The 26,740-nt window shown below is 47.9% G+C and overlaps 1 protein-coding gene across 3 annotated transcripts in view; it reads left to right on the top strand.

The window, feature by feature from the left end:
• SH3BP4 (SH3 domain binding protein 4) overlaps nt 1–26,740 on the top strand; it is an 83,058-nt gene that overhangs the window by 50,389 nt on the left and 5,929 nt on the right. For all 3 annotated transcript variants that reach the window (XM_069103131.1, XM_069103134.1, XM_069103133.1), the window contains 2 exons: nt 11,061–11,306; nt 16,227–18,592. In XM_069103131.1, the coding sequence (XP_068959232.1) occupies nt 11,189–11,306; nt 16,227–18,592 (2,484 nt within the window). In that variant the 5' untranslated portion in view covers nt 11,061–11,188. The remainder of the gene's footprint in view (nt 1–11,060; nt 11,307–16,226; nt 18,593–26,740) is intronic.

The raw sequence follows: 26,740 nt of genomic DNA on the forward strand, positions 1-26,740 counted from the left end.
TATGGGGAAAGTTTCTAGCAGATTCTAAATTCGGAAGTAGAACAGATCTGATTAGAGGTTCTCTCAGCCAGACTCTTCATTTTATAGAAGAAACTGAAGCCCAAAGAATGTCATGGATGGAATTCTGTTGGATTCTATCTAGGCATCTTCATCAGGCTTCCATGAACTTGTGGCTAGATGTTAAATAGTCTGATCACTATTTCAATATTCATTTCTTTGTACTCCTGCATTTTGGTTTATGCAGGAGTTGGGGATGATTCTGAAAAGAGATATTCTTAGGCTTCCCCAGACTGCCGCCAAGGGCTCCCAGAAGGCCAAAAGGTAAAGGATCTGTGATGGAAGGAATCCTTTTTAAGCACACTTCACACTGGGGGCCCACGAAGTCCCTCCTGGCTCTGAGATTTGGGGGCTTTTATCATCTTTTGAACCACAAGGCTTTTCCTATAGAAGCTTCTTCTCTTTATGCTTCAGTTCTGAGGACCATGTTGCTATTAACAGGCCCACCAGCCTAGTAGCTGCATAGGTGCTCCCCTGGCAGTGGGCTTCAAATTTGACTCCTAGTTGAGGTCTGTATATTTCTCTTAATACAGCTTGATGGCTAGAATGTTCTCAGGCCCCCCAAGGAGTGACCATTACCAATGTAGCTCAGGATGGTAAAGAGCTATAGGGTACTATGGAGGTCTGCTCTGCCTCCAGTGTTACAGATGAGGAAATAGTGGCCCCAGAGATGAGAAGTGAGTTGTGCAAGGTCACACAGGGAGTAAGTGGAAAAATCAGGATTCGAACTCTGCTCCTATGGCTCCAAGTTCAGGGTTCTTTCTTCTCTTCCATATTCTGCTCTTCTTCCTAGAAAGTGGGGGGAAAACAACAAACTGTCTCCGGAATGATGAGGGTCGCTGTTCAATAGGCCAGAATCTGAAGACCCTCCAGGGCTCCCCCGATACCCTTCCTGTTTCTGCCGCTCTAACAGTCTCTTTTCTCTGTGCTCCTATGAATTAGAGGGTTTTCCCCCAGATTTTAACCTATTATTTCATCAACACATTTTGACTGTTTTCAGTTTGATTTTAAGAAAATGTATGGAGACTTTTGGTTTTCATACGTCCGTGATTGAATATAGCCCTTTCCCCCCTCTATTCAGAATGGGAAGATTTATAAATGGAAGGGGGGGGAGGGAGAAGGAAATCTAATACATCAGTAGCTATAATATTCCAAAACTGTAACTCCCACAGCTCTGCCCATGCCCCCAATATGAGAGGCAGGAGGGGCAAGTTTTCTCAGCTCTTCCCTGGGCGCAACTCAGTCATTCTGGTTCTATGTGCTCACACTTTCCGCCCTTTCATCCTGAGATCTGGGGCTGGTGGTGAAGGCAGAGGCAGCCTCTTAACACAGCCCTTGACCCTCCCAGACTGAGTCCTCATCTTGAACCTATCAGTTCTAAAGCCCCGAATTTCTCCAAGAGGGATATGCCTTCTTGGAAATACCCTGTCATGCAGGTTAAGCATTATTTATTTGTTAATTATTTAAGACTTATTGGATTTAAGGGCCAGAACTGGAGATCTCAGATCATCAGTTCCCCAAATACCTCTCCTTGATTTTATACATCAGTAAGTTGAGACCCAGATAGGAATAGCTTGCCTAAATTAATTACAGATCAATCAAGAGGCTAGAGGGTTAGACTTGGGCTCAGAGAACTGAGTGTGAATCCTGTCTCTGATACTGACAGGTTCCATGACCATGGCTAAGTAAGTCCCTTTCCCTCCTAGAACCTCCATTCTCCCCATAAATGAAAGGAGTCTGACTGGCCTGGATGATTCCTGAGCTGAGGTCCCTCTGAATTCTGAAGCTATGATCCTGTGTTCTGTCAGAGGCCCAGGCTGGTGCATGGGATAGCTGTGAATGAAAGGTTCCCTCTTCTCCTAGTGTGGCTGCCCAGTGTATCCCCTCCTAGAAGAGGGCACCAGGACCCAGCTTCTTTGATATAAAAGGCCAGCTCAGCCACTGTGCTGGGAGCTGAAAAGATGCAGGGAGTCAGCCCTCCCTGAGCAGTCCACTTGCCTTTGGACTCGGGGAGACACAGGGAAGATGCTGGAAAGAGAGACATTTCACATCCATGGCTGGCCCTGGCAATCACCCAGAAAATATTGGTTGGGACTTAAGTGCATTCTGGGAGCAGAATCCTTCAAAGGCTGGGAGGGCTGAGTTTTATTCCTTCCTTTGACCCACATTTGCATAAGTGTAGGTCAGGTCTCTCCACACTTCAGTGCCCCCAAGGCACCTCAGTGCCCCCACAGCAACTCCCCGGGCCTGTCAGTTGCTGGGAATACTGGAAGAAGGTGCTGATCTGCCATGATAGAATTACCACCTATATCAGTCTTCCTCCCTTCTCCTACCTCCCCCCTCCCTCCTCCTGAAAAGCCTTTTATCAGCTCATTCTGCTGAATCCCTGCCCTTAGGTCAAGAGTTCTTAACCTTTTGGGAATCAGTCTGGCCCCTGTTTCAGAATCATATTTTTCAATGTACAAACTAAAATATATAGGATGACAACAGAAGCCATTCTTAAAATACAGTTATTTATCTATCTGACATCCATCCGGAGGCAATTGGGGCTTAAATGACTGGCCTAGGGTCACACAGCTCCAAAGGGTCTGAGGCCAGATTTGAACTCAGGTCCTCCTGACTTCAGAGCCAGTGCTCTCTCCACTGTGCCACCCAGATGCCCCCATATATTTTCTAAAAACAAATCCGTGTGTGGACCCTGTGCTCCAGAGAATTGGCCTAATCAATTAGCCTTTGGAATCAGACCTAGAGGATACTTCAGACATTGTGTTATGGAAGATGGATGACTGAGTGTCTGACACCACATCACAACCCAAACCAAGGTTGGATGACCACAGCTTAGGGGCATCACTGAGAAATTCTCATTCGACTCTGGACTGGACTCGGTGCGCTCTGTGGCCCTTCTTAGCTTTGAGATACTCTTGGATTGTGAACTCACCAAGAGATCCCAGGTTAGTTCACAAACCCTATTAGATACCCCCTCTGGTGCTTGGCACAATCAATGAATCATTGAACAAGAAGGAATTTATTTCTGGCTTGCTCTGTGTGGGACGTGCTAAATTCTAAGGATACAAATCCGCGAGTGAGCCAGACCCTGTCCTCAAAGATCTTCCTTTCTAATCAGGGCTGGCGGCTCATGCGTTGGAGGTGATGGCCAGGGAGGGAGCCCTAGGGTAGTTGTGTGGATGGTGCCTTGATCCGTAGGACATCCGATGGACCTGCCCTTTGCTGAAATTGCGGTAATTCTGTGCCCGCAGAGCTGAAGTGAGCTGCACACGGTCAAACAGGTACCATGTAGCAGAGCTTGATGCCGTCTCCAGGTTTCCTGTCTCCATCCCCAGTGTTTTCCTTGGTACCAGTCTGGACAAAGTAACATCTGAGGACACAGAGTCTCGAATCTTCGAGGTTGGGGCATCCCATTCCCCTCTTCTTACCCATAGAAAACTAAGAGTCAGTGAGTTGAAGGGACTTGCCCAGGGGACAAGGATATGGTTGACAGGGGATTCAAACCCAAGTCTTCCTGAGTCCAGAAGCTCAGTATTCTGTCCACTCTGCCAGATTCCTTCTAAGATTTCTCATCTCTAAATCTGAGCTGAAGTAGAGGGGAGAGGAATGTTCCTCTAAGCAATGCCTCTGCTAAAGTGGTCTTGTTTCCTCTCTGCCAAGGCAGGTGTGACTAACGCTACGCTCATGTGGCCAAGCTCATTGTTCTTTTTCTTTTTTTTTTTTAATAATTTTTCCCCATTACTTGTAAAAATAATTTTTAACATTCATTTTTTTTTAAAGTTTTGAGTTCCAAATTCTCTCCCTCCGTTTTTCTTATAAATATGACTTGGAGTGAATCATTTGCCTCCTGGCTACGTACTATTAAAGCACTCATCTGGCATGGCAGTGAGGCTGCGTTTGGGTCAGGTGTTTGAACTGGGTGACGTTATTTGTAAGACCACATTGTAAAGGTCAGATGGGCGGAGACCTTAGCCTGTCTCTGCATTCAGAAGGTGATGGAAGTGTCCTGGGCATTCCACCTGTCACTCACAGCAGCACGCTGGTGTTAACACCAGACCTTTATGGCCAGTGTCTGAGCCTAAAGACTCTGACTTGCCTCTTTTTAACAAGCACCAGCAGGCTTTGTTGCCTCCACTCCTAGACCATTTGTTGATTTGTTTCAGTCATATCCAGCTGACCCCATTGGGGAGGTGGTGGCTTCCCCTTTCCCAGAAGCCTTCAGGCAGAGTCTGGTGGCTACCCTTATCTAGGATGTTGGGAGAGTATTACAGTCAGTGACATCAGGGGGCTATTCTAGCCGCTGAGGCCCCTTCCCAGTCTGTCTTTCTGGGAGTCCCAAGTGGGCTTCAAGGATTTGCCCTCATCTTTCCCCTTGTGATTCTTGGCATACACAGACATTTTCCCCAACCTTGGAAAGGGCCATTGATGGCTACTGGCATTTGAAAGCTCACCTTACAGCCTTCATTGTGAAAAGAAAAGGCCCATTTTGGTTCCACCTTAGGAAAGAGGAAAGCCCGTTCCCCCTCTCCCAGCCTTGTGCTCTACATTCAAGCCAGCCTGGATGTATAAGAAATGGTCTGATTTATACTAATCTCATTGAAAAGCTTGGCATTTGTCGAGTGGGTGAATAGTGCCGACCCAAGGATAAAACGTGTTCAGAAAGGGAATTTATTCTGTTCCTCTAGTCAAAGAAACAAGACAAGTTTAGTGTGAAGAAACAGCTGTGTGGGTCCTTTGCAAGGACAACTCTTTAGAGATGTTCTTTCCCCTTCATTTGGGGGCTAAGTGGCCACGGCTCTGGAGTTATCCAGTTTGGTGGCTTCTCTCTCCAGATGCTGACAACCCCTATGAATCATCTTTGTGATTTTCAGGGCCTACAGCTCCTCTTCACAACAGTTCCCTGGCAGCTTAGCATTCCTCATTTCACCGTGACTCAGTATACAAAGACATCCGATTCTGTTATTTAGTCCTGTGAAATTATGGGGAAGAGGGTGGGACCATCACTCCTTTAGAAACAGAAATGTCTCTCCCAGGATTGCAGGCATTCCTGGTCTGCAGCTAGGACTGCCTTGGACACTTTGTGGTCTCGGGGAAAATGATCTGTAGTGGCAGGGCTGGGCAGTGTGTGCTAAGAGAGGCAGAAGCCAGAGGATGTCCCTTGGGAGGGACCTCAGTGACTGTCCAGTGCCACCCTTTATCAATGAACGAGCCATTCAGTATTAAATGCCTCTGTGTGCCAGGCACTGTGATCATGCTGGGGCTGTAAAGAGGGGGAAAAGCCAGTTCTTCCTTTCAGAGAGGTTTCCATTGATAAGGGGAGATAAAAAAGTAGCCATGAAAGTATAGAGAAGAGATGCCAAGTGGTTGAGGAGAAGGAGAGTTCGTTAAGTACCTTCTGTGGGCTAAGCACGTTAGGGTTATTATCTCATTTAATGCTCAGAAAAGCTCTTGGAAGCAGCCACTTGTATCCTCATTTTCAAATTGAGGAAACTGAGGCAGGCCCAGCACAAATGGCTTGCACAGGGTCATACAGTCCGTACTCTCTGAAGCTGGATTTGGCCTCCGGTTTCCCTGACTCCAGGCCCAACATTCTTTTCGCTGAATCCATGGAGGAGGCATCTGAGCCCAGGGCTTTAAGAGGCAGAGATAAGGAGGGGGTGAAGTAGGGACATGCGAAAACATGGACATAGGTGGACAAGGGATCTTGTCTCTGCCATCCTTGGTCATTGGACCTCTGAGGAGCCGTGGTGGCCTGGTGGCCCCTGGCTGTCATCTGTCCTCCCGTTCATATTGTGCTGTCTGTCCAAGTTGTTTGTCAGTACAGTATCGCCGCCCGTGCGCGTGCCCACTCCCGAACCAGGCTTGCATTTTTCATGAGGCACAGAAATGACCTATTGGGCTCTCCAAGGCTCTGCAGTTGAGTGGAAGGTCTGGCTCTTTCTGCAAAGCTGGACATTGGTCAGATGTAGGCCCCTGCCAGATTTGCCTGGATATCACTGGAGGATCAGTCAAGTTTGCTTTGGGGAGGGTCTGGTTTTCAGGCTGCCCAATGATGAGTTTTCGGCCTCAGCTACCCAAAAGGACTGTCCAAGCTGTCAGAGGTAGAGGGCAATTCCATACAAGTACTGATCACTGCTTATAGTGAGATAATCTCCGAGCAGTTGATGGGCCCCCAGGAAACTTCTTACAGGGAGAAGGCAGGGTGAAGATGAGGGCCGGCACTTCAGGGCACGGGGCCCAAAGCATCCCAGCTTGCTGCAGTGCTTCTGGTGAGAAAGGAAAGCGTGTTTGATGGGCAACGTTTTCCAAATGGTGTTAGATGGACCTTGGCTGTAATAATTAATGATGTTAGTAATAGTCAACGTCTATATAGGACTGACTGTGTGCCAGACACTGTGCTAAGGGCTTTACAATGGTCGTCTTGTGCAGGTAGTGTTATTATCCCCATTTTACAGATGAGGAAATTGAGGCAGACTGAGGCGTCCAGCATCACACAGCTAGTGAGTAGCTGAGGCTGAACTTGAATCCAGGTCTTCCTGACTCCAGGCCCAATGCTCTATCCACTGAGCATTGGCTCAGTGGCAGCCTGGCAGCCCAAGGCCCAGGGAGATGAAATCATTAAGCTAAGGTCATAGAGGAAGTTAGGGTCAGAAATGGGATCTGAACTTTGGCATCATTGACTCAAGAGTTAGTTCTCTTTCCTAGAAAGCACATTCTGAGCCTTTAAAGCAGGTGAGGATCAGCTGTTCTTACCTTTGGGATTCCTCGGGGAGGCTGTTCAGATCCTTGGCAGAGAGAACACACGATACAAGAGTAGCTGTCCTGTCTTGTGGGCGTGTGGTGGGCACCAGGCTGAGCCCCCAGGCTGTGTGGGAAGAGGCTGGTTTTCAGTTCACTGTTTCATTGGGAGGCCCCTCCAGAAAACCAGTCCCTGTTGGTGCCAGTCTGGCCATTTCTCTCTTTCGTTCTTCTGCCTTGGTGGTTTTCTCCTAGGAATTCTACTGCATTCTTTCTGCCTCAAAGGATTGTTGCTGGTTTTGCTTTTTTAATGTGAAATTTGGGATAAGGGGGATGGAAATGGGCTCCTGGTTAATCATGTGAGAGCTGCCCTGTTTCCCAGTGGGGCTGCTGGGGCTGGGGGTGGAGATCTCCATCTGTGCTCTGCTACATCACACAGGAAGCTTCCTGGCTTGTGGCTGTGGTGGTCATTCAGGGGGCTCTGCTGCACTCGCTCCTTGACTAGCTGGTCATGGTGTGCGAGGCAGCTACATTTCCATGAGTTGGATCTGTCCTTTCTGTACGGGGTACCTTGTGTCACCTGTGGGGCTGACACTTAAGCACATCTCTCTTGTGGTGTGATGTGGGCAGGGGTACATGGGGTTAAAGGGTGACAGGGTCATGGTCATGGAGCTGGAGGGGCCATTGGGCCCAAGACCTTCATTTTATAGATGAAGAAAGTGAATCCACTTGCCCAAGGCCACGGTCACCCAAGTAGGGAGTCAGAGCAGGGATTTGAACCCAGTTCCTCTCATCCCATTCTACAGTCAGGGTAAGGGGGTTGGATGGTTTGATTTCTCAACACTGTCTTTGGGAGCCTGTTCCACTTTGGGGCAGCTTTTTTAGGAAGTTATTCCTGCACTTATGTGCAGAGGCATGTACATACCGTGTTTCCCCAATAATAAGACCTATCCCGAAAATAAGCCCTCCCCTTACTGTGTAAGATTCCTCTAAAATAAGCCTTCCCCCGAAAATAAGCCCTATTGAGATTGCTACTGTAGTGAAGGTGATCCCCTGCGCTACACGCTACATTACGGTACCCTCTGTATGCACCATCCCCCCCTGGGTGAAACGCACGCCGCGCTCCGAGCTACATCCAATCAGCTGCAGCAGTGAGCGCGTCATCCTGTTCTTCCCCAGTGATTTGCTTATTGAATAAAGGTACATTTTTTTGTTCACATTTACCTGTTTATTAAAATTGCTGTCAATGTTCATTAAAATAAGCCCTCCCCTGAAAATAAGCCCTCTGGTGTTTTTCTGTCCAAAAAAATTAATAAAACAGTGTCTTATTATCAGGGAAACACGGTACCTGTGTCCACCAGCATGTGCACCATCCCCATTTCTGAGGGGTCTAAGCCTTCACACTGTTAGGAAGCCTACTTTTCTTCGGACATCATATGGATAGGCCCACCGGTGGCATCTGGTGGGTGTAATCCAAGGTCAGACTTTGTCAAGCATGATCTCCGGACTGGACCAGAAGCCAGGGAATCAGAGAGCAAGTTTCCCAGCCTGCACTTTAGGCATCACCTTCTCCATTTTGGACACATGGACCCCATTTGTGGGTGACATTATTTTTGCTCACCAACCATAGCTTCTACACATTCTTTCTATGGATTTCTTAAACTCAATAAGCACTCTTAGACTGTGTCTTGAGTTGACAGTTTTGAAAGCATTCTTCATGGCCTTGCAGAACCTCAAGCAATCTCTTAAGACCCCCTAACCTGTAGGCATTTGCCTATAAGATTGGGAAGAAAGAAGGTCTTTCCTGGGGAGTTCTTGTCACCAATGAAATCATAGGACTAGATAAAGAAAATCAATTATACTTTTGTATGAGAAAGGAAAGGCTGAATTTAATTAAAAAGCATGGACAGAAACCAGTCTCTGCTCTCCAGAGTTTACTGTCAGCTGAGGGAGTGTAGCACTAAGGCAAGTTTAGGTAGATTAGGCAAATATCATTACCGCTCTAGGGCTAGTGACCAGGGAGGCCATTGAGGCCTCCCTTCTTTTCTTCTTTCATTAGTGGGGTAGGGAAGGGACCTCATTGTTGGCCTTCTGTCTTTCCCACCCTAATGCTCTCCAGGAAAAGAAAGAAAACCCAAAATATACACGGTCGGGCTTCCCACATTGGCCACCCTCAGAAATGCTCCCCTCGCTTTGCATCTTGGGAGGAGGCTGATAGTGTGCCTCGCTATTGCTCCCCTGAAATGGGACTGACCATTGTGTTCACTGGACTTTACAGTTATTTCTCTTTACCTTGTTGTCATTGTCTAAGGGGCCGTGCTCATTCTGTTCATGTCGTCTGGAGGCCAAGCCTTTGGAAGGGATGGCGCACTGTTGGGTGGGGGGCAGGGAGAGGAGGAGGTCACGGTAGGCGCTGTGGTGAAGATGGAGCCTGCGCTGTGCTTTGGAGACAGCCGGGGAGTCTTGGGGGTGGGGAGAGGGAGTGTGTTGGAGCCTTAAGGAGTAAAACAGCTTTGTACGAATGTCCACACATGGAAGTGCTGCTGCTTCCTTCCAAATATTTGGGCCAGTCCTTGTGTGATTGTCTCGGATGGGAAATAAAAAAAGAGCCAAGTCCATTCTGTGCTCTGATTGACCCTGCCTCCCCCCAGCATTGCACACTGGCTCAGGTGATGGATTGGTGCATGATGGGAGCAGAGGGGGGAAGCCCTGACCACCTCCCTGGTCTTCTAGGTCTGGTAGCAGTGCCAGCATCTGGTGCCCAGAGCACGGGAAGCTTGATGCAGCATGAAATCGCTTCCCTTAGAGCAGGCTCCACACCTGCCTTTTTCCAACCTGTGTGCTTCAGGGAACTCTATTGTCACCTGTAGGTGGGTGCCCCCCATCTGTGGGTGCCCCCTGTGAGTGGGTTCCCCGTCGGTGGGTGCCCCCATCAGTGGGTGCCTTGTGGGTGGGTGTCCCCCCGTCTGTGGGTGCCCCCTGTGAGTGGGTTCCCTGTCAGTGGGTGCCCCCCATCTGTGGGTTCTCCGTCGGTGGGTGTCCCCTCTCAGTGGGTGCCCCCCATCGGTGGATGCCCCCTGTCAGTGGGTTCCCCATCAGTGGGTGCCCCCTGTCAGTGGGTACCCCCCAGCACAATTGCTTTGTGCTCTTCTAGGACAACATAAGCCAGAGAAAATGAGAAGGTTCTTCTTTTCAGTGAGGCCAAAGCAGGAATTGGTTTTGCTTGATGACCCATGTTTGTTCTGAGGTGCCTTCCCCATCCTACCTGAAATGCTCTTTCCTCTGCTGCACCTCCTGGAAGCCCTGACTCCTTTGAAGGCTCATTTCCAAGCGCCGCTTCTGGGGGGCGCCTTCTTTGACAGCAGCCACCCCCAGCTGCTTCGTATTCACTTGTATACATGAGGGCACCGTCTTGGTGTGTGCCCTCTTTCCTGATGGGGTTGTTTCTTTGTTAATGTGTTACCAGTATCCAGGCCAGGGCCCTGCACAGAAGCGCTTCATAAAGAGGGGCGGATATTTTGTATCTTCGTGTCCCCAGAGTCTGGCCCAGGGTCTACACATAACTGCTTATTGTTTGGAGTTGGGTGATCACTGTGGATCAGACAGGGAGAAGAGGGTGCTGCACATTCGATCCCCCCATTTCTCTGACCTGGCTGTTCCATCAGCCAAGTTTGTGGGACCCACTTATGTGCTGCGGAGAGCTAGGAGTCGGGCTCTGAGACTGGGAGTAAGGAAGGTCAGCCACCATGGGCTGCGGGTGGGGATGAGGGGCAGTATTTGCCATTCATGAAATAACAATGATCGTATTGTTGGGTACACACACATCTCCTCCGACCTACCCTCAACCCACAAAACCAGCTGTATATTCAGAACAAATAATGTTTTATCTTGTTCATTGACTGAGATGAATGTGTAGGCCAGGTGGCCCAGAAGAGGCATTGTGGGCTGTGCTGGGGCCCCACCAGGAAGAGAGGGCATGAATACCAGGCAAAAGAAAAACTGTGCTTGGGTTGGATGTGATGGTACATGGTGGCCAAATCAAAGAACAGAAAGTTGGCACGAGCTGTTGGCTCCTGGCTCTCGTCCATTCATATTGCCCTTCCCAGAAAAACAGAGGGCTTGTCCACCATGGAGCGTCTTCCAAGAGGGGATGGGAATAGATTTTTTGTTGTTTAAATGGCCATTGTGTCCATGTGTGACATGAGCGCCTTGCCAAAGGGATCCACCCTGACCGCTCTCTCATTCCTCTTTTCTGACAGAAGCCCCCTGCAAAAGCATAGGCCTGGGAAGGCCAGCATTGCCCAGGACGGATGTCATAGCAACCAGTCTGCCAGAGCCCGGGGAGGAAACATGAAGCACTAGCTCCTTCCAAGGAAAGGGTTTCAAGATGGCGGCTCAGCGGATCCGCGCAGCCAACTCCAATGGGCTCCCACGCTGCAAGTCTGAAGGGACCCTGATTGACCTGAGTGAGGGCTTCTCAGAGACGAGCTTTGATGATGTCAAAGGTGAGCTCTTGGGGACTGGGCCCCATATTGCTTTGTAGGCTTCCCCAGGGCAGAGAAGACTATGGGCAGGACCATCGACAGGCCATAGACAGGGCCTTTCTCCTGTGGTTGCCTTGTTTTCAATAGTTACTTGTCTCTTCCATTGGACTGCGAGCTCTCAGAGAGCAGGCAGGCTGTTTTCACCCTCTGTTCATATCCTGAAGGCTTAGCACAGTTCCTTGCACATATAGGCTCTACCTGATCATGTAAGGGCTCAAGGCAAGGGAAATGTGGGCCAAAGGATCTGACTTAGAGCAAGAGGAAGGATGGTCAGTATTCCTGCCTGGGAGACAGGCAATGCTCAAGGAAGAATGTCTAGCAAGGAAATCTATGGGGGGACAACATGAGGAACCAAAAAGACGTGAAATTACCTCGTTTTCACTCGCCTTATTCCAGCTCCATTTTGTGGAGGTCGGGAGGTCGTGTGTGTGTGTGTGTGTGTGTGTGTGTGTGTGTGTGTGTGTGAGGCGGGTGATGCTAGGCCCACCACTCTCTCCATTGTACTACCCTGCCTCCAGATAAGGATGTAGGAGCCTTCCTCAGAAGCTCAAAGGGACCTTAGAGGCCATTGTCCAGCCTCATTGTTTTACAGATGAGGAAACTGAGGTCAGTAGTGGTTGTGAATTGTCCCAGGTTGAGCTGATCATGTATGAGGCAGGATTCACTTTCAGGTCTTCTGGATCCCAAGTCCAAGGACCTATCCTCTGTGCCACCCACTCAATAAGAATCCAAGACTCCCCAAAACTTTCAAGTGTGTTTTTGGTTAATTTTACTGTAACTCTGTTCTTTCCCTCTTAACTTTTTATGACTCTTGCATTTTGCCATTTATGTCTGGAAAGAGAAGGAACCTGATCAGATCATATTTGTTATTTTTAAAACTATGGCATCTCCCATTCTGGAAGTGAAGCAGCTCCCCATGGCCCAATCCCACTCCCTGATTGGCAGGGAAGCTGTGACGGGCTCCATTTCCTGAGCTGGTTGGTCCCTTCCTGGGCAGCCTGGTGCACCCCCACCTCCAGGGCTCAGCATGTTGGTCCTGGATTCAGCACAGACATGTGCTGCAGAACAGCATTCTCAAGCTGGAGAAAGCCACCAGCCTGCCCCTGTTCCTTGGGCCCTGGGATTACAGGCAGGAGCCACCATGCCCACGCCAGCCTGTCCAGACCATGTTCTTCAGCAAGAGGAAGGTCAACTGATCTTTCCTCAGTCTCAGTTTCTTCATCCGTATAATAAGGGGGTTTTGCTAGAAGCCCTGAGAGCCTCTTCCAGGTTGACATTGAATGCCTGTTACCTACAGCTGTGAAATGGCCAGCTCCCCTTCTGTGCAGCTGCCATGTGCATGGAACCTGAATCTTTGTACATGAAATTCTCCACACAAAGAGGGCCCCATTTTAGCCCTTAGGAAAGTCCCAGGCCCGGCTCAGGGTCCTGCTTGCTAGCAGGGGTCAGAGGAAGGATTTGAAGCCAGGGGCTTTCTGACTCCAAGTCAAGCACTCCCCACCAAGCCACTGTCTTGGACATTCAGCCTTGCCTCTGCTTAGATCTGCACTATGGAGATCAGCACTCCCTTTATATTGAGGCAATGTGCTATGATGAAAATGGCCGGCCCTGCAGCCAGAGCTCTTGAGCTCAAATCCAAGCTCTCTCTAGGTGATCTAGGCAAGTCACTTGTTTCTGGGCCTCAGAGTAGGTGGCCTTCAAGGCCCCTTCCAGTTCTTGATCTAGGATTAAAGAAACGCATGGGTTTGAGGTACTGGATTCTTTTCACAATTTGAAGAAAACTAAGAGAGAAAGTATGCAAAGGGGGGAAAAAAGTCAAATCACTTTTTTGTTATTCAGTCATTTTCAGACCTGTCTGACTCTTCATGACCCCATTTGGGATTTTCTTGGCAAAGATACTGGAGCGTTTGCCATTGCCTTCTCCAGATCATTTTACAGATGAGGAAACTGAGGCAAAGCGGGTTAAGTGACTTTCCCAGGGACACACAGCTAGTGAGTGTCCGAGGCCAGATTTGAACTTTGCAGTGGCCCAGCACTCTGTCCACTGCCCCATCGAGTCATTAAAAAATAAACTTAGATCCCTCTTAGCCATCTCTGGACCTCAGTGTCTTCCTCTGACAAATGGAGGTGGGGGGCCACTACTTCTAAGGTCTCTTTCAACGTGAAGCCTGCCTCACACATAAGTAGGCCCTTGCATGTGTATACATTAGCTCACAATATCCTTTCTCATGCATGATAAGAGAACCCAGAAGACTAGAGTACAGCTTTACCACAATTCCTGCACCCTTAGATGTTTTTATTTTTGTAGCAATGGTTACTGTTAGTACAGACAACAGGCAGTTGGCCCCCATCAGGGACTGGAGGGAGGGGAGCCGATTTTGTGAACACAAAGCTCATTGGCTCAGAAAGGGAAAATAGGACTTTGTAGGTGGAGCAGATGACCTTGGGGGTGACAGGTGGGGGTTGGGGGGTGAGGGGGAGGATGGGTTTATAGGTTCTTACTAGCTTAAAAGTATTTGAGAGCGCCAGTCCTGGCATCGGGAGACCTGGGATCAGTTCCAGCCTCAGATACTTGGCACCCACACAAAATAACTGGCCGTGTAACTCTGAGTAAGTTACTTAACCCCAATTGCTTTAAAAAAAAAAAAAGTATTTGAGAAATGCAGGGTGTGCGGAGAGCAGGGAGGGTCCCTGGATGGAGCTGGGCCTAGATACTGTGTCTTATCAAGACTGTTGGAAGGATATGGAGATATTTGAACTGGAGAATAGAAGAGCTTAGGGGAGGAGATAGCCAGCCTCTCCAATGGAGGGCTTGATTGGGCTCTGCTTGGAGCCAGCCTAGCCCAGGCTAGGAGCTAGAATTTTCCTCTGGCAGATGCAATCTTGGTAAGAATGGGGATAGTCCAGAGGCAGATGGGCAGCCCTGCTAGGTAAGGAGCAACCCGTGATGGGAAGCGTTTCATAATGACTGATCACGCCTGCCACAGGGATGCTGCCTGATCAGGTGGCCCTGAGGCCCCCATACAACTCAGAAATTTCATGAACTCTGAGGTCACATCACAGTTACAAAGAGACTCGTCCAATGTAAAAGTCGCCCTGTCTGTTGAACGTTTAGGTGTCCAAAGAGGAAAAATAAGGAAAACAGTCTCCTAGTGGGAGTTCTTACTTCAGATGTCATGTGGCCCTTTGGCGGTCTGAAGCCTATGGAGCCTGGGCCCCTTCTCAGAATAAGGTGTTAAAATGCCTAAAATAAAGTAGAATTACAAACGAAGTGTTTAATTACAGTGTGAATTCTTGAAGAACCTGTGTCCTAGACTCAGATTTAGACCTGAAAAGAATCTTGGAGCTCACCTAATCTAGGCTAATCCCTTCATTTTAGAGTAAACCAAATTGGAGTAACTTGCTTAAGATCAAGGAAGAAATGAATGGCTGCCCTGAGAGTGGAACTTAGCTCCTTGGCCTCCAAATCCAGCATTCTTTCTAGAGCTGCCTTCAGATTTCTACCCACAGGGATAAACAAGGGATCAACTGAGCCTTTTTCTTATTACCTGACTTGAAAATGATACCTCCTGGGTCAGGTCATGAGTTGCTGCTGCTCTCCCCTTGCCAAGACCTTTCTTGGGGAAAGGTCTTAACACTTAAAGTGTTCAGATGGCCCTTCTGCTGGCACGTGTGTTAAATCGGATAATCAGAAATAAGTCGTGGGGTCCGAGGACCTGACTTTCCAGTCCCACAGTCCTTATCTGTACATGTAAACTCAGGACAAGTCACTTCACCTCTGGCAGTTTCCTCATCTTGGGAAACTGAAGGCTTGGACTCGATGGCTTCTGAGCTCCCATTTGCTCTGGATCTCTGAGCCTCCAAAATTGAGGGATCTCAAAGGGCCTCCCAACCCCCACTGCTGGTGACTGATATTCCAAATGGTTGGATGAGTAAAAGCAGAGACCTGCCATTGGGAAGACCTCCCTCTTCATCCTCCTGCTTTTTCAAAATAATGTTACTTAACCTTTCTCTAGTCCCTTTTAGATCTCTTCAGTCACTCACCAGCATTCCTCAAAGGCCAGTCACTTTGCTAGGCACTGAGGGTTTAAGTAAAAAGAATGAAATGGTTCCACCTTGACATTTTGGTGTGATTTTCTTTTGGTATCCATTATCACAATGACCCTGGAAAGTAGCTGCCCTAGGTACTTAGATCCCTCTTTTACAGGAGACAGACGGAGGGAGGTAGTGATGCCCATTCTCTCACACATTTCAGAGGCAAGATTTGAACCAGGTCTTCTGACTGAGTCCCATACTCTCCCTCCTGCTTCCCCTCTAAACTTTTTCTTTGGAATACATCTTTAGGCTGAATTCTTGTCATGGTGGTTCATGGGATGGGAGCTCTGGAACTAGAAGGAACTTCAGAAGACATTCAGCCCATCTCCTATATTTTAGACATGAGGAAACTGAGACCTAGGGGAGACTGAATGATTCACCCAGAGAACCTCAAGTTAATAGTGCCAGAGCTAGGGTCAAACCCATGATGTTTAATTCTAGACATGGCGTTCTCTTCCCACCACTCTGCTTTCAGGCCCCTCTGCTTCTCTGTGTCTTTTCCCTCCCAGGCCCCGTGTTTCCTCTGTTTGGCGAGAAGTGTCCTCAAGGTAGACGGCTCACTGACTCGGTTTACTCTTTTCCAGTGCCTTCTGTGTCTTTTCCCTCCCAAGCCCCGTGCTTCCTCTGTTTGTGGAGAAGTGTCCTCAAGGTAGACGGCTCACTGACTCGGTTTACTCTTTTCCAGTGCCTTCTGTGTCTTTTCCCTCCCAAACCCCGTGCTTCCTCTGTTTGTTGAGAAGTGTCCTCAAGGTAGACAGCTCACTGATTCGGTTTACTCTTTTCCAGTGCCTTCCCCCAGTGCCTTGCTTGTTGACAACCCCACGCCTTTTGGAAACGCGAAAGAAGTGGTAGCAATCAAGGACTACTGCCCCACCAGCTTCACCACTCTGAAGTTCTCCAAAGGGGACCGCTTGTATGTCTTGGATACATCCGGTGGAGAGTGGTGGTATGCACACAACACCACAGAGATGGGCTACATCCCTTCCTCCTACGTGCAGCCCGTCAACTATCGCAACTCAACGCTGAGTGACAGTGGCATGATCGACAATCTTCTAGACAGCCCTGATGAAATAGCCAAGGAGCTGGAATTGCTGGGAGGAGGGTGGATGGAGGAGAAGAAAGGCTTGAATAAAGCCCACAACAACCCTTTCTGGAACGAGGTGCAAACGAATCCCTTTCTGAATGGGAACGTGCCCGTGATGCCCAGCCTGGAGGAGGTGGCCCCCAAAGCAACAGTGGATTTACTGCTCTTTGACACAGAGGCACCACAATCTTTTACCACGGCCAGTTCTGCGATGACCAATAGCATTGGCAATATTTTTGATGAACTGCCATCCACCAACAGGCTCTCCAGTGCCGAGCAACCCGTCAAGCGAGAGAACCCCTTTTTTAGGAGCAAACGTTCATACAGTTTGTCGGAGCTGTCTGTCCTACAAGCCAAATCTGAAGCCCCATCGTCATCCAACTTCTTCACTGGGTTAAAATCTCCAACTCCCGAACAGTTTCAGAGCCGAGAGGACTTCAGAACTGCCTGGTTGACCCACAGGAAGCTGGCCCGCTCCTGCCATGATCTGGATCTGCTCGGCCAGAGTCCTGGCTGGGGTCAGACTCAGCCCGTGGAGACAAACATTGTGTGCAAGCTGGATTCGTCAGGTGGAGCTGTCCAGCTCCCGGACACTAATATCACCATCCACGTTCCCGAGGGCCACGTGGCTCCTGGGGAAATGCAGCAGATTTCCATGAAAGCCCTGTTAGACCCACCCCTGGAGCTCAACAGTGACAAATCAAGTACCGTCAGCCCAGTCTTGGAGGTGAAGCTGAGCAACATGGAGGTGAAGTCCTTCATCATCCTGGAGATGAAGGTCTCGGCCGAGGTGAGACAGGACGTGGTCAGTAAAAGCACCGTGGCCCTGCAGTGTCTGCGCAGCGACATGAAGGAAGGGCCATATGTCCCAGTACCACTAATGTACAACTCTGGAGACACGATCCAGGTTCACGTGGAGAGCCTAGAACCTTGCATGTATATAGCTGTCGTGGCCCTTGGGCAGAACATTCTCTACCCTTCTACTGTCTGGGACTTCATTAATAAGAAGATCACAGTGGGGGTGTATGGCCCCAAGCACATCCACCCTTCCTTCAAGACGGTGGTTGCCATCTTCGGTCACGAGTGCGCACCGAAGACCCTGCTGGTAAGTGAGGTCACGCGGCAGGTCCACGGTTCTTCTCCAGTGGCTTTGCAGCTGTGGGGGAAGCACCAGTTTGTTTTGTCCAGGCCCCAGGACCTCAAGCTGTGCATGTTCTCCAATATGACCAATTATGAGGTCAGAGCCAGTGAGCAAGCCAAAGTCGTCAGGGGGTTCCAGATGAAACTGGGCAAGGTGAGCCGCCTGATCTTTCCCATCACGTCCCATGACCCCAACGACCTCTCAGACTTCACCCTGAGGATCCAGGTGAAAGATGACCAGGAGGCCATTCTTACCCAGTTCTGTGTCCAGACCCCTCAGCCCCCACCCAAGAGTGCCATCAAGCCTTCCGGACCGAGGAGATTCCTGAAGAAGAGCGAGATTGGGAAGATTATCCTGTCTCCTCTGGCAGCAACCACCAGGTACCCAACCTTTCAGGAGCGTCCAGTGGCCAGCCTCAAGTTTGGAAAATTGCTTAAGACAGTTGTGAGACAGAATAAAAATCACTATTTGCTGGAATACAAAAAAGGAGATGTCATAGCCCTGCTTAGTGAGGAGAAGGTCAAATTGAAGGGCCAGCTGTGGACAAAGGAATGGTACATCGGGTATTACCAGGGTAAGATTGGACTTGTACACACCAAGAATGTATTAATTGTTGGGAAAATCAGGCCGTGCTTTTTTTCTGGGCCTGACCTCAGCACCAGTGTGCTTCTGGAACAAATTCTGAGGCCCTGCAAGTTTCTGACCTATATCTATGCCTCTGTAAGGACCTTGCTCATGGAGAACATCAGCAGTTGGCGGTCCTTCGCGGACGCTTTGGGCTACGTGAATCTACCGCTCACGTTCTTTTGCCGAGCAGAATTGGACAGTGAGCCTGAGCGGGTGGCCTCTGTCCTCGAAAAGTTGAAGGAAGACTGTAATAACACTGAGAATAAAGACAGGAAATCTTTTCAGAAGGAGCTAATGATGGTAAGTACTTGGCAGATAACAGTCCTTTGGGTTTACTTGGAAGGCATTGGGAAGCATTTGAGATTTAAACAGTCCCCTCCATGTCCATAACGGGTAGCTTTCTTTTAAACAGATTCCAGGAAAGCACAGTCAGTTATGGTAATAATGCCCATTTCATGGAGATTTCCAGGGGTTTTGTTTGATCCGTTCCTGGGTGTTCTTGGACATTCTGACAGCTCTTACTTTGCATGCTTATTAATATGGAAATGCCAGTGATGGCCACAAAATGGCTGCAGAGTCACAGCTGGTGTTGGTGAAGCCATAGTTTTGAATGGTTCTTGGTTTCCAGCCTAAATCTTAGAATCGTTCCCAATTTCTGCCCGTGAGTCCAAGACAGCTCACGCTTCAAAGGCAATGCAGAGCTCAGGCTTGTTGGGAGTTTTTGTTTTGAATCCCTTCATGTTGATTTAAAGCAAAGGAAAAAAGCTCCTTGTATGCTGCCATGGCCAATCATCTGCTGTGACATGTTGTCTGTGTTTTAATGATGAAAACCAAGCAAAGGACGGGGAGGCATTATCCTGTTGTGGTGACTGACAGTTGGGATGTAAGATCAAATCAGTCTAAGGTTGAACTCACCAGATTCCCTCTCTTCAAGAAAAGGCTCAGCAGGGACTTGCTGAGTGTGTTGTTGAGAGCCTGAAGGCTTTGGTTCAGGTATAGGCTGGACAAGGTGTCCATGCCGAGCTCCCTTCCAACCCTGAGATTCTGTGATTTTATGGAACGTGTTTCTTTCAGGTAGGAGGAAAATGCACTTCCCCTTCCCCCCTCTCAAAAAAAAAAAAAAACCAACCTCCCCAAAAAAGACCTTGGTGTGACTGTTAGTTAACTGCAGTGCTGTTCATGGAGCTCAATCAGGCATTCCCCTGTAATGGAAGAAATGCCATCAGTGTGTCCAAGGCCGTTGCCAGCAGCAGAGTGGGAAAGGGGGGTGGATATTGGGAGCAAGGTCTGGGGAAACACAGGGCTGAGCCTGGCTCTCTTGCTAACTTGCTGTGTCACGTTAGCTTACCCTCCTTCTCTGGGTCCGCTTCCTTGTCTAAGAACTGAGCAGGGCTGCATTAGAAATGATTTTTAAAGTTAGAGACATCAAGAGTTCTAATACTTTTTTCTATGATTTAGAAAGTGTGGAAGTGTTTCTGCTTCTGTCCCCAAGAAACATTTTTGAAATACCTGCCATGTTGTTAGATTGTAAGGCTGGGGGGAGGGAGGGTGGTCAGACTTTGGCCTCTTTGTGTATCCGTAGTATTTACCACAGCGCTTGGTACACAGTAGGTGCTTCTACTGCTTACTTCTCTTTGTACCCTTGGAAAAGTGAGTCACTCTTCTTTTCTGGGCCTCAGTTTCCTTATCTCTAAAAGGGAAGGCATTTGATGATTCCTAGAGTTCCTTTTGGAGCTGGATGACATAATCCTCTGACTTGATTCTTTCTCCTTCCCTTGAATATGCTGATAGAAGGAGAACAGAAACTTCTCTTGCAAGATGGCGCTCACTGATTTGAGAGGAAGTGACCTGCCCTGAAATAGCAGCCTATCAGTCCATCATCAGACTTTACATTCCAATGCTCTGCTGTCACTGGCCAAACACGAGACCCAGGGCCCAGCTGGCATGTTGCTGGGGAGCTCTGATTGAGGGGGACCTGTCTCCACAGATAACAGAACCTGTGCACACCAGCTTCCACGCGCTGCTGAATGGGTTGGGTGTCGCCACAGGACTCCAGACAGAACAAATGTTCTTCTCCCAAGAAGGCCTTAGGCAAGGGCCCTCCTTACCCTTACTTGTCAGTGTGGCTTCCTCAAATCTAGGAATGTTGTCTAGGATGGGGTGAGTTTCCTTGTTTGGGGATAGGGAGGCCCCTTGGGATCATGAGTAATGGGTCAGATCCGTTTAGGAAGCTGTCTTGATTCAGAATGGTGAGATGTCCATCCTTGTGAAAGTTAACGGATCATTCAGAAGATGTCATTGTGGTTCTTGGCATGGCGTCTCAGAGGCCCTCTGATCAAGCCTCTTTTACAGAGGAGCAGACTTAGGCCCAGAGAGGCTGAGCACCTTTTTCAGGGTCACCCCAAGTCAGAAGTGGAACACAGGCCCGCTCCTTTCTCTTACCAAATGCAGAAGTGGTCCCTGAGCTGGGGCCCCTCCCACCCCACCTTTCAGATGGGGCCCCTTCTCTTCCTGGGGCCCCTCTTACCCCACCTTTCAGATGGATTGGTATTTAAATGTGTTATTGTTTGCTAGAGAAGGCTACAAAGCTCAGGTGATGCAGAAACAAGATTTTAATTAAAACCTTATCATTTAAAAGCTCTCCCAAGTCAGAGGCAGTGTGGGTTAGGAGACAGTGAGGCTTCCGTGTCAAAGAGCTGGGTTCACAGCTGTACTCTGACACGTACTGACCGTGTGACCCAGGCACAGTCACTTAACCTCTTAAGACTCCAAGGTTCAGGACTGTGGCCAGTGTGTACTGGTAGAGGGAGCTTTCTTACTGGAAGTTCCCCATACAACAAAATGACAGGCTTGGTGTCTAGCCCCCTAGCTCCATCTTCCCCTCAAAGCTGTGCTCAGAGTGAAATGTAATGCCCCTTAGCACTGAATGGGGTTACGTGTGACTTTGCACCTCCCTGGCCTGGCCCTCTTAATGCAGCCCAAGGTGGCATTCCCTGTCTTGGCTGGTACATCATAAGCTTGTAACCCACACAGTCCCCCGGGTCTGTATGTGTGTGTGTGTGTGTGTGTGTGTGTGTGTGTGTGTCTGTCTGTCTGTCTGGATACATACGTACATACGCACATACATAGACACACTACACACACCCATGTGTGTATGAATGTCTGTGTGTGTATACACATATATAGCACACACATATAAAAGGGAAACCCAATAAAATTCTTGGGGAAGATTGAGGAGGAAGAAGGCTCTATACAGCTAGGTCCTGATGATATAAATAATGAATCCAGCAAGTGGTCATTCAAACTCACACTTCATTTTTCCTTTGGGCTGCAATGAATAACCAAACCTTACCTAGTTAGTACTTGGAATGGTGCAGATTTGAATACATGGGGCCCCTTCACAAATTCAGTATTTGTACTCATTGAGACCAAACTGTTCCTACCACACTGGAAAGCAAGGGGAATGGGGAATTTGAAGAGCCGAGTGTTCAGGCAGGAGGAGAGCTCCTTGACAGCTGGACTTGACTTTTCTTTTTTTTTTTTTTTTGGAGGGAGGAAGGTAGGGCAACTGGGGTTAAGTGACTTGCCCAAGGTCATAGAGCTAGTTTTGTGTTGTGTCTAAGGCCAAGTTTGACTCCTTCTGACTCCAGGGTCAGTGCTCTATTCGTTGCGCCACCTAGCCACCCCTATTCTTTTTTATTTCTTTTTCTCCAGTTACATGTAAAAATTATTTTTAACGTTCTTTTTTTTTTAATTTTGAGTTCCAAATTCTCTCTTTACCCCCACCCTTCCTGAGATGGAAAGCTGTTTGACATAGGTTATATATGTATGGTCATTACTTCCTTATCAGTTGTGTTAAGAATGAAAACACAAGGGGTGGCCAGGTGGCTCAGTGAGTAAAGCCCCGGCCCCAGAGTCCTAGGGATCAAATCCGGGCTCAGACACTTAGCACCCACCCAGAAATAACTGGCCGTGTAACCTTGAGCAAGTTACTTAACCCCAATTGCCCTCCAAAAGGCCTCCCCCCCCAAAAAAAGAAAAAAAAACACAGGAGGCTTCCCTCCCCACCCCCCACCAACAACAACAAGAAAAATAAAGTGAAAAAAGTCTTCTTGGATCTGCATTCAGACTCAGCCAGCTCTTTCTGGGGGTGGGCAGCATCTTTCAGCAAGAGTTTTTGGAATTGTCTTGGATCATTGTCTTGCTGAGAACCATTAAGTGGATCAGAGCTGACCATCACACGATGTGGCCGTTACTGTGCACAATTTCTCCTGGTTCTGCTCATTTCTCTTTACATCAGTTCATGTAAGACTTCCCAGGTTTTTCTGAACTCATCCTGCTCACCATTTCTTATAGCACTATAGTATTCCATTACAATGACATACCACACTTATTCGGCCATTCCCCAATTGATGGGCATCCCCTCAATTTCCAATTCTTTGCCACCACAAAAAGAACTATGGTAAGTATTTTTGTACATATGGATCCTTTCCCTTTTTTAAAAAAATCTCTTTGGGCTACTGTAGCAGCAAGCACCCCAGCATCCCCAGGGTGTCTGCCAATACAGGTTCTTGGATCTGCTTTGTTAAAGGAAAGCAACTCAAAATGGGTTAACAAGCTTACTTTAATCAGTCAAATATATATCATTTACCTAGTTCAGGGGAAAAAGGTCAGCACCCCGAACTTCAAAGTACACAGACAGAATTATCAAGACAAAAACAGATCAGTAGACAGATTTCCAAACTGTCCAACCATTACATCCATACCAAACAATATCTGGGTTTCAAAGCCGGGGGGGTGGGGGGGCTCTGGAGAACGGCTTTCCAGAGTTTCATCTGATTAAATTACAGAACACTTCTCAAAGTGAGCCCCAAAACAAAGCCTCACATCAGGGCTTATATGGCCTTCTTCTGGCTCAGAGAGTGTAACAACCTTCTGGACCCACTGGCCACTCAAGAAGTATCTGCTGACAAACAAGCCTCCCAGCCCACGCTCCAGGTGTACTTTAGCCTGGGGCAGGGAAGATCTTACATTTACATTCCCATTACAGATACAGACCTAGTAGTTGTATTGCTGGGTCAAAACGTATGTACAGGTTTATAGCCCTTTGGGCATTGTTGCCAATTGTTCTCTAAAATGGTTGGCTCAGTTCACAGCTCCACCAGCAATGCATCAGTGTCCCACATTCTCTCCAACATTTGTCATTTTCCCCTTCTACCATATTAGCCAATCTGAAGGTGGAAAGTGGTACCTCAGAGTTGTTTTAACTAGCACTTCTCTAATCACTAGTGATCTAGAGCATTTTCCATATCACATTCATATATACACATATATGCACACATGTGTGTGTTTGTGTATGTGTGTATTTCTTTGAAAACACTGTTCATTTCCTTTGGGGATATCAGTTTATCATTTATCAGTTGGGGAATGATGTGTATTCTCAGGACTCTCTTTTGCCTTTTTATCTTTAGGGTTTAGTACACTGCTTGACAAACAGTAGGTGCTTAATAAATACTTAATGACTGACTGGTCACCAGTCTCAGATATAGCTGACAGGTCCAGAAAGATAAGGACTGGGAAAAGACCCTCCCTCAGATGAGACCAGTAAGATGTAGTTAGTCCAATTTGGAGAGAATAGTTCCAGTTGAGTGATGAAGTTTGAAGCTAGGCTGTAAAGGGTTTAGGAATGAGTGAGAGAAGAGGGAGGACAGTGTGCAGACTGGCCCTTTCAGGGAGTTTAATTGACAAGGAAAGGAGCTTGCATGGGTGGTAGGGTCCAGTGAATTTGTTTTGTTTGTTAAAGCTTTGGGGAGATAGGTGTAGTTTAAGGCATCAGAGAAGGAGCTAAGAGCTGGGGACAGCTTGATGTTCAGAGAAGTGGACAGAGGAGGCTGCACCTACTGGAGAAGATGGGGTTAAGTGAAGAAGAAAGATTGGCTGTCTATGTCAGAGACTAAGAAAAGAGGGGGAAAGAGTGAGAGATGGTGTCCAGGGGGCTTTGAGTGGGTCAGCGGGTGGGTGAGCTGTGAGGAAGCAAGGAAGGAAGGAAGAAAGGGAGACTAGGAGATGGATTAGGGAAGAAGAAAAGGGCTGCCTTGCTGCAGTGAGGGCCCCCTTCAGCCTGGATTACATGAATCTGTGCCATGTTGGGCTGTGAATCTTTCTCCAGCTGAATTCTGAGTAACTTTTGATTAGTAAGAGGCCCATATGTTGGGTGCATTTCTTTGATCATGAGTGATTTAGAACACTTTTTATTATGCTTGCTGATGACTTGCCTTTCTTTTGAGAACTCCCTCTCCATAGCCTTTGAACATTTCATCTCTTGGGCAATGCCTTTTTCTTCTATTTCTGTCCATTTTCTTTATTAGATGTTTATCATGGACTCATGCTCGGAATTCTCAATTTGGTGTTTCCTTTCTGATTCGACTTGTATTGAATTGGTTCAGATTTGTATTTTATTCATACCACTTGTTTGTCCATCACCATGATTTCTGAGCTATCCCTTTTCTCTCTACCCCTTCTAATGAAGAATTTAAAACAGAACAAAAACAGTTCAGCAAAAAGGACATGATCGTGGTTCTACATTGATTTTGCTCATGCAAAAAACGCTTTAGAATTTTATGTCATTGAAACTGTCTCTTTTATCTTCTCAGATCATCAGGTGCTCCTTCCACTTCAGTGTCCTGCCTCCCCCTGGATAGCTCCTCAACCCTTCCTGTACCCCCACCCCCACCCCCATGCCTGTTAGAAGCAGGCTGCCATGGACCAGAGGGAAGCAGGAAGTTTCTGGCCATTCACCCACCTTCCCCATGCTTCAGGGTCCCTGAGTGGTGAAGGGTTCCTCCAAAATACTTCAGTCTTATCCTGGGATCTTGCTAACCTCCCTAAAGTCCTCATTAGTACCCACCTGGATTGAACCAGGAACCCTCTTTTCCCTCCCCACCACCACCTCCCTCAATTCCTTTACATCATTGTGCTGATCACAGAAATCTAGAAATGTCACTCCTGAAAACTCATTATTGGAGCCCAAACGCCTAAGATATGAAAGCATACCCTGCTTTTCCCTTGGTATTCAGGGTTAATCAAGGTAGCACCTTCCCTTTTTAGTCTTATTTCAGATTATATATTCTCTTCTATAACCAAACTGGAATAATGTCTCCATAACATACAGTGTGATGCAGGGGACATTCTCCCCATCCTCTTTTCTCTCTGTCTTCTCCCATCTTTGTGCTGTGGTTCAGGCAGCCCCTTGGAACAGAAATGTTCTTACTTCTTCTTTTTGTCATTTCACTCCCTGCCCATCTTTTTGAGTGTGATTCCCATGCTGCCTCTTCCAGAAAGCCTTCCCTGGTCTCTGTCTTCCTCCTTGATTCACTAGGGCCTTCTTTGTCACCAGCAGCCCCACCCTGAACCAATTTTAAGCCAGCATGAGGTACAGATTAAAGGTCACCATGTTGCTGCTAATTGAGGTGAAAATGCCAGTGAGTCACTGTTCTGCAAATGGGAATGAACATTGCAAATATATATAATTTTGGGGGGGTCCATCTCTCAATCCTCAGGACTTCCTTTCTCCTATTTCAAATAGGAAATGGGGGAGGGTTGATGGGACTAAATAAAATATTAGCAGACTTTTGGCGCCCTGTCTTTGCTGAAGATGACGGCCTCTTAGTGCCAACCCTGCTCATGGCAGAATTGAAAGTGTAATGCTTTACAAACCTTTGTTACAAGAGCTTGCACAATTTCACACCAATAATTAGATTTCACTCAAGCTGAAAGATGGAGATGAGATTAAGGAGACTGAGCTTGGCTAGCGACTTACCAACAGATTGATTATTTGTTCGTTATGGCAGATCGAGAGCCTGCTTTGCCAGATATGTGGGCCCTAAAAATTGAACTCCAGGCTTGACTGATTCCTCATCCACTACATTTTGGGTTTTTTTTTTAAATTTGTTTCAATATTCTTTTTTCAATTATCAGGCATTTATTTTTGCTTCTGCCCACATTCCCCCAGAATGAATAAAAAAGAAGGAAGGAGGGAGGGACGTTAGGAAAGAAGCTTGGTGCCAGAGGGTTATAGTCAAGCCCAACGAATGGCCACGTTGGCCCAGTGCGCAGAGGCGGGTCCCATACTGCATCAGCCCATCGCCTCTCTGTCCTGTGGCAGCCAATGGCCCTCTTCTCTTCACCAGAAGGAATCTGGGGTGCTTTGTCTGGATCTCGGATGGTTTAGTCTTAGCTTTTAATAAGTCATGACTGTGATGGGCAGCACAAGCCAATGCATGGTTTCTCTTCACCCAGGTAGCAGAAAAGGTCTGTGCTGGATAGAAGTAGTAGTTTGGCAGGTTTCCTGAGCAGGCTGGTGAGAGTGCTGGCCTTGTCTTACAAAGTGGCCGATCCTGGGAGACAAAGCACCCCAGATTCCTTCTGGTGAAGAGAAGAGGGCCATTG

The sequence above is a fragment of the Petaurus breviceps genome, unplaced genomic scaffold (genome assembly GCF_028583685.1).
Source record: "Petaurus breviceps papuanus isolate PSGF00001 unplaced genomic scaffold, PetGlider_PUasm1.0 567, whole genome shotgun sequence".
Taxonomy (NCBI): Eukaryota; Metazoa; Chordata; class Mammalia; order Diprotodontia; family Petauridae; genus Petaurus; species Petaurus breviceps.